General features: G+C 25.1%; 1 protein-coding gene and 1 long non-coding RNA gene across 2 annotated transcripts; one reads left to right on the top strand and one right to left on the bottom strand.

The window, feature by feature from the left end:
- Window positions 1-1,767: 1,767 nt before the first annotated feature.
- Window positions 1,768-7,252, top strand: LOC105362219 (WD repeat-containing protein CG11141). The gene is made up of 9 exons (XM_011499593.1): window positions 1,768-2,263; window positions 2,513-2,668; window positions 2,733-2,864; window positions 4,134-4,294; window positions 4,376-4,511; window positions 4,583-4,889; window positions 4,990-5,149; window positions 5,884-6,665; window positions 7,131-7,252. The coding sequence occupies exons 1-9, from the start codon at window positions 2,036-2,038 to the stop codon at window positions 7,196-7,198; spliced, it is 2,130 nt and encodes a 709-aa protein (XP_011497895.1). The 5' UTR covers window positions 1,768-2,035; the 3' UTR covers window positions 7,199-7,252.
- Window positions 2,578-3,628, bottom strand: LOC105362218 (uncharacterized). Its single transcript, XR_912875.1, has 3 exons — window positions 3,510-3,628; window positions 2,718-2,790; window positions 2,578-2,651 (listed from the first exon to the last, which is right to left on the bottom strand). It is a non-coding gene; the product is annotated as an uncharacterized LOC105362218 (long non-coding RNA).
- Window positions 7,253-14,143: the final 6,891 nt, after the last annotated feature.

A 14,143-nucleotide genomic window follows, 5' to 3' on the forward strand; every position in this document is an offset into this window, starting at 1 on the left:
ATATATTTGTATTTGTATAAATTTATAGTTTTTGTATGGTAAAGACTCGCGAAACTCATAGACTTGATTCGTCGTGTCCTTAAGAAATACGTGTAAATTCCGCTAGAAAATAAATGATTTTAACGTCATTATTTGAACGAATATCTAAAATTATTTAATAAATGTTAACAAATTTTTTAATAGTTTTATTAAAGCTGATGAAATTGATTATTTTTTAATATTAATATATCCTTAAGTTAATCCTGAATTTATTTTCCCAATTTATCATAAATGACGAGTCACTTGCTTATGTAAAGTACTTGCACGTACATAGATAGTTTTATATCGCATTAAAAGTTTTTGTAAAATCGAGGTTTTTTAATTTGTTGGATATTGCAGAGCTTCAGCTCAGCTTCTATTTGAAAGCTCTGGATAGTTAGATTGTTAATCCCTGCAAGAAAATTATATAAACACCTTTTTAATTTAATCTTCATTCTAAACAGTTGTTCCAAAGTCGAATGCAATTCAATTGGAAGTAATTGGTACAGGATATTGGCAATCCTTAAAAAAAAAAAAAAAAAAAAAAAAGCTAATTAGAAAAAGAATATTTGAACGTAAACTGATGCCATAAAACTAAAAGTAACTAAACAATAATTCTAATTTTATTCTATTGTAATAAATAATATATGCTCTATTATAATGAATTGTAAGTTCCAATGTTGTATTATTATGACTATAATTTATCATTATAGTGCTACATTACGATAATAATAAAATTAGCTCTGGTAAACAAATAATTGCAATCTACCCGTCTCTTTCGAACGCGTAATTTATGCGTTGGTTGATTAAACCGGAGGTGGGGGGGGGAGTTATTATTAATTGACCTCTTCATTTAACGAATCAATTAAATCTTCGGAGATCTTTGTTATATTACATTAATTGCTTCTCGATCTTGAGTGTTTGTTTTACATTGTCGTTCGTAAAACAACTTTTGTTTTATTACTCAAGTGACACGATGACGCTAAATCGTAGCCTTTGTATAATATTATTTAATCGCATAACACAAAATTCATATTCATTTTGCTATTTAACGCACATTAATATTACTTTCTTGGTTTTTTTTTTTTTTTTTTTTTTTTTTGGAATCATTACATTCACTTCGTTGTTTATTCGCTTATTATTTTACACGCGTTTATTAACGTTTGTACAATATTACGGCAGCTAGTTAATAAATAATTTTAGATAATCAATGTTACCATTTGAAATGAAATATATTTTTATTTCAAGTTTTTATTAATATGAAGTTTTACGCGGTTATGGTAGAAGCGAAGTTTTGTGAATTATTAAAAGTTGATGACATTATCGCATTGGTATAAATTTCAAAACTCGCATTATTTTTGTTTTTTAATTATAATGATTGGTTAATTGGAGCATGTTTATTTTCATTGCCAAAGTATTGTTATTCAAGTAGCGTATTGAATTATAAAAATGAAAATGAAAAATATCATAGGCACTCGATACTCTCCGATTACGATTCAACTACATTTTTGACATTAAAAATTAAAAAAATTTAAAAGTAACCACATTTATAATCAATACCGAGTTCTATCGCGGATTGAGGTTATGACACGTTGCAATTATAAAAATATTGCGTTGGTGCAAAGTATGAATCAAGAAGTTGTGCATTTTACGAATTAAATCGAATTTAATGGAATTCTTACATTTGCTTTGCTTTTCAGCTCAATTTTCATAAAATATTTTGAAGTGAAAACTAGTGGGATTTATGTATTTAACGAATGTCGTTGTAATTGTAAAATTCAGACGATAAAGTGCTCCAGCAATTTATAATTATTCTGATAAATTGAATTGTCAAATCATTTATGCGTATAAAATTGTGCATTCGTAATAATCGTTCATTTAATTTTATAAGAGATCTAATCCATAATAAACGAATGATAATTGGACGATAATGTTAGCCTTTAATGTATCGAACAATTATTGAATAAGCTAATGCATCAAATAATAACTTTAACATGAATTGACAAAAACTTAAAAAATGGCAAATTTAATAAGTCAAGACAATGATAATCCACTTCAAGAATGGGCTCCGCTTACTACCCTATTAGAAAAAATTCCTGATAAATATAAAATTGGTCTTTTCAATCGAGATATAAATTTTACTTGCATCGATGTTATAACAAAATTCATTGCTGTGGGAACGAATCATGGTGTTGTTTATTGGTTCAATAGAAAAACTGAAGAAATTGAAACGCTTGGATGTCAAGTATGTCAAATATCGTAGATCTGCAAATGATTAAATAAACATTTTATATTTTTCATATTTTATTTAATTTTAATATCTTAAATTTAATACATTAAATTAAGATTGGATAAACTTTTTGTGTACTTCAATTTATGTTATCTTTATATTTTACATCTATTCTACATGAATCTCTTTATATAAATTCCTTTGTAAAATAATTATAATTTCTGCAGCAATATAATGAATTATTAATAATTGGAATTTTATTAGGATACCAATAGTATTATAACTTGTATTCAAGTTATATCTACTGTAGATTATATGGTAGCGGCAGGCAATAATCGTGGAGTAGTTACAATTTTTCAAATACCAAAACAACTTCCTGATTCGTTACCCGAAACATGGAAGCCTAAGAAGAAAAAACAGGTAGATTCTTTCAAAATGAAATAACAAACATACATAATAATATACATACTTTTTTATTTTGAAGGTAGAGAGATTTAATATTAGCGAGCTCCATAAAGTGTCTGTAACGTCGGTACAATGGTCTAAAAATGGAATGAAATTATTTAGCGGTGATGAAAATGGTCTAGTTGTATTGACAAAAATAGATTTTCATATGGTTAGTAAGGATTATTTCATTCAATATCAATGTTAAATTTACGAACGTAAAGCTCTATTATAAATATATGTATATGCAATTAGTGGTAGTAAATTACATTTTAATACGCATCGCATCGTAATGTGTAATAAATAAAATGTCATTAATTTGTCTTAAGAAGAGATCGATTTTACCGAAAAATTGCAATAATTATTATACTGTTAATGATCATTGAAATTTTCTGCTGTAAAACGCAGACCCATTTTGTTTTTACGATATATTTACAATATATTTACATATTTTTATATATACAATATATATATATATATATATATATATATATATTATATAATATATACAATATATTTATATATTTACAATATATAAAATAATCATGTACGTCTATTTTCGCACAGTAATATAATATTTAATATCTCAATTTTCGATCGACTATCACATAATTTTCTTAAATTTAATCATAATGATAGCGAGATTGGCAATTCCAATGATCGATATTATCAGTTTCAAGGGTCAGATATTCTTGTCATTTATAAATTAGCGAAAACATTATGTTTGGTCATCCCAAAAACGGCCGACTCGACTATTTCTAATTCCCTTTGTAGGTGCGCATTCGAATTTAGTTTTTGGGACAAACTTGCGACTCACCAACTGAGCTTCGTGTTATCCCACTCCCCTCCTTATGTCGCATCTTCCTACTCTTTGACAAGAGCTGCAGATAGCGTGTACTCGTTCGCGTGTGTGGGCATTCTCTTCTCCCTGACTAATATTCCTGACGAGATTTCTATTTAATCGTTCAATTACAGCCGCGTTTTCCTTTTCGTAATTACACGCTCGTTACGAGATATGCAGGATCAAGAGTCGCATCCAATGATTCTGGCAAAATTATTATCGATTTGACAAGAAATTATTATGAATTCGGTAGGTGAAATCGACTCTCGACAATATCCCAGTGATTGATGCAATTGGATTTTTTAGCACTTCCAAAAGTACAATGATGGATCGATTCAGGATACTACAGATCTCGAATCCTTATGGATTGCTTTCAAGATTTATAGGCCTTCATTTCGGTTAGTCCTTGTTCTATTTCATGGGCATCATTTCACATAATAAATCAGAAATTATTTCATTATTATCAAATTTTTATATCATTTGTACATAATAAGAACATTTATTTTACAGTGATATGTTGTAAATTTAGCATATTTTTATTTTACTGGAATAATTTTAATGTACTAAAAGTTTTTTTTTATAATTGGCACATACATACAGCACTTATCTAAGTCTACTGAATTTTTAAATGAGACCTATTCCGTGGTACAATTGAGTTATCAAAATGGATTACTGTTAATATCAACGTTATTTCGAACTATCATCGTCGATATAAATCATGATAATAAAATTACGCAAGTTGGACAGAAAGATAGAAAATTGTATGTAACTTAAACTTATAATTTTTATCCGATTTTTATATCACATAATGTTGAAAAATAATTTTTGTTAATCGATTATAGTCTTGGAAAATTTGGAGCAATCTTTGCTAAAAACAAAAATTATATTGACCAGCCGATAATTTATGCCAGTAGACCTGGACTACGAATTTGGCAAGCAGATAGAAAGGGAATCGTATTAAAGACTTTAATCCTAAAAGTATGAAAAACCTTAAGTGAAATAATTATTGCCTGTCCATTTACCTGATAATAAAATATATTTTATGATAGGAAGCCATTAAGGTAGACCAAGCCAAAGTGAAATTGCTGAATCCAGCACCGGATAATGCCAGAAGAAAAACTCAAGAAAATCCAACTTTTGGTTTAGTAATGACATTTTCCGACGATTTATTAGTAACTTATAATAATGATATAGTTTACTTTATAAGTCCAAGTACAAACACAATAACATCGGTTATAACTGATTTACGAAAAGTAACGGACATTGCATGTTGTAACGATGAAATATTTATCCTCGAGGGCGAAAGAAATATTTTACGGATAGCTGGTTATCCCGAAATAATTCCTTTTAACGCAGGTACGCTTATTTTAAGCAAGTATTCGTTTGTTATATTTGACATATTTCATTCGTGTATTTAATACTTACTTGTTTTAATTTTAAATTATTTATATTTTAGCAAAAAATCGATTTATGAATCAGTTAAAATCGATTAGCGAATTAAATAATCCAATAACTTCAGGTCTTGAAAACTTAAGAACAAAATGGAAATTAACTCCCATCATATCTGCTCTACCATTTGATAAAGTAAAATCGATGAACAATGAACAGCCAAGAACGTAAATTATAAATTAATTTAATTAGTTTGTTTGTTTGTTTGTTTTGTTTGTTTTGTTTGTGTTTTGTTTTTGTTTTTTTCTTTTTGTTAATATAAAAAGTGAACTATCAATTATTTGTGAAGAAATTTGTACCATTCAATTATGTTTTTTGGCTTATTGCTAAAACTTATCCAGAGCTAAATGATTTTACCATTAACACGAATGTTTCTCTCACATCATCATTAAAATAACTATGAAATCGAAGTGGTTTGACAGCATTCGTTGCGCTACTTATAAAGTGTTTAATTACAATAATTTAAATAATTAATTAAATTAAATAAGTAATTGTTATTAAATAAGTAATTAAATAAGTAATTGAAATTGTTGATTAAACCATTATTAATTGCTTATTAGAATTTTTAATCTTCTAATAGCATCCGTTTTTTTTTAATTTCCGTAAATATGTTGATTAAAAAAGTGATACTTAAAAAAAAAAAAAAAATTACTACAACATAATGGAAATTTTCTGTATTCTACTGTTTACCGATAAATAAAAATTACTTATAAATTCCAAACTTACTTAAAAATTAAGTAATAAAAATTATGTATGAAACTTAAAATTTTCACATTATAAGTATTATCACAATATTGATATTTATATTAATTTGAAAGAATTTTATAAATGACAATCGATTTTCAAGTATAAGTCATACCTGTGCCAACAAATTTGATTGATAATCTCTGCATTGTTACAGTATTTCTCCATCTGTGACTATTGGAGTAGATACCACTTCGATAATAAATGCGCACGAAGCGATTGAAATGTCGTCTACTATTTCAACAAAATCACATCACCCTTTATCAACCGAAGTTAATCTAATAAACAATCAATTTAATATTGAAGATACAAAATTCTTAATGGATTGCAAGGACATATTTCAGAAAATTGGAGAACAAGATTTTGAAGAAATTGTTTTTACTCCGCAAAGAAAAAGTGATGGATTGAAAAAGGAAATTGCAAATACCGAAGCTTCGCAAATAAAAACAATGACGACAGAGAGTCGTGATATACCAATAAATAGTCACAAGCATAACATAAATAATGGATTAACTGAATCTGGAAATTCGATTCAACAAATGCAAAATATTGACACAGACTATGTATTGAAATCGGATAATAATTTAGAAAGCATTGAAAAATCTATTCAAGATAGAGAAAAACTCTTATTCAATTATCTAAATTTAGATTTATCCATATATATTACGAAGAATCAAAATTGTAATTTAAAATCTAATGATTGTAGCTCCATTGATTTTAATGAAGCATATACAAATGATCTCACGTGTTCTTACAATATTGACCAAAATTGTGATTCATTAGCGTCAGAATCTACTGTAAAAAATACGGATAATTATAAAACTGAATTAATTAAATTCGAAGACTCTGATAGCAATAAAAAATGTCCCGATACGCAACAATTATGCGATAATAAATCTGATTTGACATATCAGAAAATATCAGAAGCTAAATTTAATGGTATTTTGAATTAATATTTCTTCTTTTAATGATTTATATTTGCAAAACAGTTTTATTTTATTTTAAAACAAAATATGCTAAATCGTATTATCATAGATCATTTAACATGTATTTTTCGTACCTGTGATAAACAAATGATCGATGGTGTTGATAAATATAAGCAAATAAATAAAATCAATACAGGTAGAATTTAGTATTAATTTAATACATACTCGTATGCGATGACACCTGTATATTTTCTATTAAAGTAGATCAATTCGTACTATTTACAAGAAATTTTGGTAAAATATTTATACGAAATAATAATAAATAGAAAGGAAAACTATTTAATAAATATAAATTCATCGAAATTAAATTATTAAAAATGTATATAGACGCAGAAATGTAAAATGTCGATTATATTATTAAATTAAGTCTAATTGAAATTTTAATAACGATAAAAATAAATTTTTACATTATCTTCAGCCCAATCTAAACAATTTGTAAGATCAATAATGTATGAAGATTCTGACGATTGGATCTTACTTGGTTAATTAATATCATGAATATTTGATGTACCGACATACTTTAAATAAAATTCTTATTAAATCACAATAACTTTTTATACAAATAATATCAATTGCACGTGTGTTGTAAGAAAGTATTCTACAAGAAAAGATCGGACAAGGTAATTTTGCCAACAATATTTTTTATTTAACCAATACATTTATGTAAATCTTATTTCACTTACTCTGCCTCTCTAATCTTTGCAGCTTCTTTCTGTACAGTATTAATTCTATTTGACTAAACGAAATACTCATTGCTTTAAAAAAAAAAAAAAAAAAAAAAAAAAAATTGCATATAGCTGGACACTAATACCGTAAGTATTGACATACCCTTCACGAGATACAATTGCTTTTAGAGAAAAATTGCTTTTACTAATCTTCATTTTTCATTGAAAAAGAATAAAATATTTTAAAAAGCTCTATAGATAAATCATTAAGGGTAATAAAGTTTGCAAATTACTACAAGATCATAAGAATTTGGAAAATTAAATCGTTTAAAATTAAACTAAAGTATTCAGTGTGGCTTATTTTTTTTTTAAATGTGAACAAAATTTCCGTTAGATTAATTTATCTCTCCTATGTTTTAAGCGTTAAAATAAAATGAAATATACATAAAATTTCATCTTAAATATCACCAAAAATTTCAAGATTTTCTATGACATTTTATAAGGCTTTTTTCAAGGCTTTTTTTCTGGTAAATTGAGTGAATTCATATGAAAAAGGCGCGAAAAGTCAGTTTTTACCTCGATTACTTTTTTTCTATTTAAATTGACATTGCTTTAAATTTAAATTAACCATACAAATTAACTACAATTATATTTATTGAATAAGAATTATAGTGTTTGGGATTTATCGATTTTGAAGTGTTCTGACATTAATGCTGGAAGGCCTATTTCATCAATTTCCAATGACATATAAATCTTTAACAAAGATATACTTTACCTTATGCAAATTATTAAACGTAGATAGAAATTTATTGCCGAAACTATTATTAAAGATAATTATATGTCTTGCGATTGCTACTTGACCCACTTTTAGGGTTTACAAACACAACGTCGCGGTTAATACTGAACTTTTATTTCCTGCTAATTTAATCCAGTGTTGATCTTAATTGGTTGCTCGGTAAAATCGATTTTATTACTTGATAAACCTAACAGCAAATAAGCTATATTTTTCATCTCACTTTCTTTTATCTCATTATAATTTATATATATATATATATATATATATATAAATATATATTATATATATATATATATATATATATATAATATATATATATATATATATATCTTTTTGACATTAATTATTTACCTTTCATATTTTGTGCTTTCGGGTGTTTTTCGTTTTGTTTTGCAATTATTACTTATCAATGTATTTCTCGATTTTTTATTATTTCTTTATGGGATTGTACTATTTTCATATTAACGCCGTGGTATAATTAACGTCTCGTTAATTCGTTAATAAATCGTATTTTAGAATAAGAAAATATTCCATAATAAAATATGTGCTACGGTTAAATGTAAGTTTGCACAATTGGGATAGATTCGGCATGTCTAGTGAGTGCTTAATGAGACGACAAATACGCTTTCTCTATCTCACCTGTCCGCTTCTAACACTAGCCATGGCATAAGCATGTCCTCGGAGCTCGTAGAGTTTTTGTGACGGTACGAGAGGCTGGGAATATGTAGTTGATATCGATCGATTCTCTTCTACTCTCATGTTTCTTTATTTCCCTGTAGAAATTGTCATGATAGAAGTCCATCCATAATACTCCGTATGGGCATTATGTCGTGGGTGCAACCGATTTCGTGGATGCGCTTCCCATAATTCTCGCTTAAAAATTAAAAAAAAAAAAAAAATGAAAACTTCGAGCTCTGTTCGAATATCGTAATAAGTTATACTTTCCAATCTTATTGCCCGGCTATTGGGAGAATTATGGACTTACCGAGGCTATCGAACCATGCAAAAAAGGCTAAATTATCAACTTAACGTATGGAGTGTCTTATTAAGTTTGATATATAACAACTGTCGATCCTTCACTTTCTTTACTCTTACACGATCCACAATAGTCCAATCGAATTGCTTTAGCGCATAAATTATATGCATAAAAAATGTTAAATTTAGAATACATACATTAAAGGAAATAAAAATAAAAAAAATGAATAATGAAGAAATTTTAAGTATATATATATATATATATATATATATATTTGTTTATTGTTAATTACTGTAAGAACTTTTTTTTTTTTTTTAATAGAAGGAAAATACACCTAAGATTAATTATCATGTATTTTAAAGATTTGGCACCTTATATGTAAGTTTCAATTATTTGTTATACATTTATAATCTCTATCTACAGACTAATCGATTATTTGCTTCATGTAATAATTATCCTTTTAAAGCAATAATTTTACTCTGATCGGACATTTAAACTTAGGGACCTACTTCCCCGTTAATTGCGTGCTAATATGACTTTTACTAGATTAAAATTAAAGAAAAATGTTTATTTCACATTCCCTTAATGTATTTTAGTTGCTCGAAAACTGCAAGGAACGAAGAGAAAACAGCAATAAAACAAGTTTACTTTTTTAGAGTTTAGGCGATTTAAAACAATTCTTTGCGATGAAAAAAAAAGAAATGAAAATGTTTCGTCAATCTCACGGAATGCATTTGAAGATACAACTTTAATGTAGAATTAGAGAATTTCATGAAAAATCGCATAGAGAAAACGTTCGAAGTTATGTTGCTTTATCTGTATTGCTAAGTAATATTTGATTAAAAATAAAAATAAAAATAATAATAATAATAATAATAATAATAATAATAACACGCGGTAATAAACTGCAAAATATACAGAAGATTATAAGTATTGTCGATATTATATTACCTTTATATAAATAAATAATTCATACTGAATATGCGTATTCGAAGAGTTTTTAAATAATTCTATCAATGTTACCAGATTTATAAATAAGAAAAAGTATAAGCACTGCATTGTTCCTTTGTCCTTATTCTTTTAAGTGTGCAATAAAGAAGTTAAATAAGTTTTATTTTTAATTTTTTATAAAATACTTGTGACATGTGATCTTACTATACACGAGTCAAAAGATATTAAAGTGTAATTATTGCTTTTCATTTTTATAACTGCTTATAACACATATAAATTTTTATTAATATCGATATAATTTCATTAATTTCTATAGAAAAACAATTATAACGTTTATTTAAATTGAATTTTTTAAGTTGTAAGTTTCAGTTTTCATTTAATTTAATATATCGTTATATTTATTGTCATAGCTTCATTTCCAAATGTTTCTTTAAGGAATACAAAACTATATAATAGTTACAATTATACTTTTTTGGATATAATCTTACTAAACGTTGAATTTGTAGGACCGAATATCTGTATTAAAAAATTAATGCACATCAAAATGATAATGGAAATTTGTAATTTAATTTAACATAGAAACTACAGTTACAAATTTATACGAATGGTTGCACTGACGACAATGGACTTACTAAGATTATTTTTCATAGAAGAAACTTATGATTTCATATAGCATATATATGTATTGTCATACTAATTATATTTTCATAGATAACAGTATTAAAGAATTATATACTTCTCGATTTATTCGTTAATGTAAATATTTTGTCAAAATCACGAAATGCTTTTTATGCTCTTAGAGCGTTTCGATAAGTCACAATTCTATTCGCTCTTTTCATTTCTTTACTGACATTCATCGAGTCAAGTGAACCCGAGTTTCAGTTATGGTAAACAATTATTCTTAAAGATCTCAATAAATTAATAAAATAATGGTTTACATCTTATTATGTATGAAAAAGATAAAAAAAAAATGGGGTAACGGAGTGAAGAAATTAAACAGTCATGTGCTAAGCATATAAATGATAAATTATTTAATGTATTTTGTTTTTATAAATAACTTATTTATTTATTATTTATTATTTGCATCAAACATTGATGAATGCAAAATTTGTTAAAGATACGATTTTCGTCGCGTATCCGCTCGTACGTATAGAATGATATTTTCATATTAGAAAAATTAGAAAATTAAAATTAGAAAATATCGTATTATTATTTATTTTATATACATAATTAAGTATTAGTTCCATAATACTGTAATATATTTTTTGCTTTTACATCGCTTATAAATTTTATTTAATGCCGATCGGTTATGTTTTTAAAGATTACCAGTTAATCTTCAGCTTTGTGATTATCGATGATTTTCCTCATCAATTCTCGAATTTAGCAGTGATTAAAGCAAAGCTACGCTATTAAAATAAATAACTAAACTAAGTCCTTAAACCAAGGTAACAGAAAAATCTAATATCAATCTACATTTATACGGATAAAATATATGAAGGAGAAATAGGGGCGCGCGCATACATACATATGCATTCTTACTTAAAATTTGTATAATACATGCTTATAGTTAGATTACAACGGCATCGAAATCGAAATGAGCTTACATGTAAGGCGCTTATCGACTTGAGATTTAGAAGAACGTGTTATTATGCACAGTTTTGAATAAAATATATTTTTGAGCTCATATATAGAAATTTTATTCAATTTCACCAGTAGAGTATACATTATAAGAAATTATTAATTTAAAAAAGATTATTCATTTCACTAATATAATAGTTACATTAAATCGCTAATTTTTCACACACTCGGAATATATTATATAAATCAATGTAATAAGAAATAAAAAAATCAACGTTCAAAATATATTATTTTGTAAATAAAAGTTAAAGAAACGATAGTAAAATATATAAAAGAAAAGCTATGTTGGATAACATTTAATGTAAATTTTTTAATTATCGATAAAGATAGAAATGCAATAAATGGAATAAAGGCTTATAAATTAAATAATGATTTACATTTTGATATTGAGAAGAAAAGATTAAATATATTTAATTTGTAAATTAATTCAATTTAGAGAAGTTTAGGATATCATAAATTAATAAAGTTTTAGAAAAATAAGAAAATATATACTGACCTTTCTTACCATATTTACAATATAATAATATAATTGTCGTATGTTTATATTGTATTATTCATTTTTACTAAGATCATAAAATTTCTTATTTAATAAATTCCCATTGAAATTGAAAGTAACGACCGTGCCGCAGCACTAGACTGTTTTTCGCGTTGAGTAAGATTTTATGGTCAAAAGTAGAAAAATTTGCCAAATATAACAAAGAAAAATTATAAAGCATATTAATATTACTGAAAATATATTTATGAAAGGCAAATTTATCTTTTTTAAAAATTTTTCTCACTTTGGAAGTAAAATAGATTATTAACATTATTAAGTGAATATTTTAATAGGTTTTTAATTATAATCAAATTAATTAAAAATAATGTAAAAATCCTCTACCTCGTAATAATTTCTTGTTCAAATTAAAAGTATGTATAGAATTTCATTATAATTTCAAATATTTAATTTATATAGATTATTCTTACTGTGAGTATAAAAAAATCTATTTTACGTGAAATTTCCATCACTTAATGTACACACATTTGCATGGGTGGACTTTTGTATATAAATGAAAAATCCACTCGACTTTGGAATTGTACTTTTTAAGTTACTACAATGATTTTTACACCTTAGATTCGAAATGCATAAATACAAATTGAAACATAAATATTTACAAACACGCAATTAAACAAATATTTATATTGTATTGAAATATATATATATATATATATATATATATATATATATTATATTTGTAGAATTAAAAAAATTCCAAATATTACTGCATTATTATAATGAATAGAATTTAAAAAATATATTTTCCAGAACTTGTTTTAAAAGTTCATAACTGTTTTTATATTTTGAAAGATTATCGTTTGTTTTATTTATCTTTTACCGAATATTTAATCTCTTTATAAATTTAATGATATTTAAAATTAAATTTTATATGCTATATATATATATATATATATATATATATATATATATATATATATATTTCTCGATTATAATGCTATAAATTATGAAAATAGTGAATTTATAAATGTTCTAAATATAACGATATAAATGTTAATAATTGTATTATTAGCAACAAATGAATATTTACGCTGTAACCTATTTTAAGCTATAACTTTTATTAAAAACGAAATGTATAAAAATCAATTACCTTTCAAAAAATAAATAATGTAAAATAATATATTTGTTCTACTACTAAATTTCTATTCATTTTTCATTGGATCCTTCTTTGCTATATAATTCCTCACATCTTATTTTGTTTTGTTGCTTAAGATAAAAAAAAATGTACAAGATAATAGAAAAACAATCGCCAAACATTGTGGTAGAACAAAAACGATTTTCCGAAAGAAGAGATACTTTTTTATCTAAAAAATAATTCTAACTAAAAATTTTTATTTTCATTATTTGTGGAAATATACTACAATATAAATAAAGTTGATGGATTTCAACTGAATTTTGTTCAATTTATTTCCTAATACTCCCACTTTAGTATCCTCATTTTATCAATTATGTATAGAAAATTTAATGAAATTTACACCGAAGAACCAAATATCGACATTTAATTTTTATATTTTTCGCAATATATAATTAATAATTTAATAAGAATTATAAAAAAAAGAAATATTTAATAAATTATATTTTTTGTTTCTTCTCAAGAGTCATGAAAAACAATACACAAATTTACATAATAGAATAAAATTATATTCAAACACTTCTATAAATAAAAAACTAAGTAAAAAATTGACCTATTAGTTTGTTATGTTAATTACAACTTGAATTTCTAACGATTAATATTTCTTAATTAGTGTCTTGAGTGATTATTAGTTGTAAATGAAAAATGACTTTTTAAAAATTAAATTAAAATTTTGTTAATAACTTTTTAAATTTTAAAATTTTACTATTATTTTTAGTT

The sequence above is a fragment of the Ceratosolen solmsi genome, unplaced genomic scaffold (genome assembly GCF_000503995.2).
Source record: "Ceratosolen solmsi marchali unplaced genomic scaffold, CerSol_1.0 scaffold35, whole genome shotgun sequence".
NCBI lineage: Eukaryota > Metazoa > Arthropoda > Insecta > Hymenoptera > Agaonidae > Ceratosolen > Ceratosolen solmsi.

Coding starts and splice junctions, on each gene's coding strand:
- LOC105362219 (XM_011499593.1), top strand. CDS start 2,036: ATGGCAAATTTAATAAGTCAAGACAATGATAATCCACTTCAAGAATGG. Junction 4,512..4,582: donor TAAAGACTTTAATCCTAAAA/GTATGAAAAACC, acceptor ATTTTATGATAG/GAAGCCATTAAGGTAGACCA. Junction 6,666..7,130: donor ATCAGAAGCTAAATTTAATG/GTATTTTGAATT, acceptor CATTATCTTCAG/CCCAATCTAAACAATTTGTA.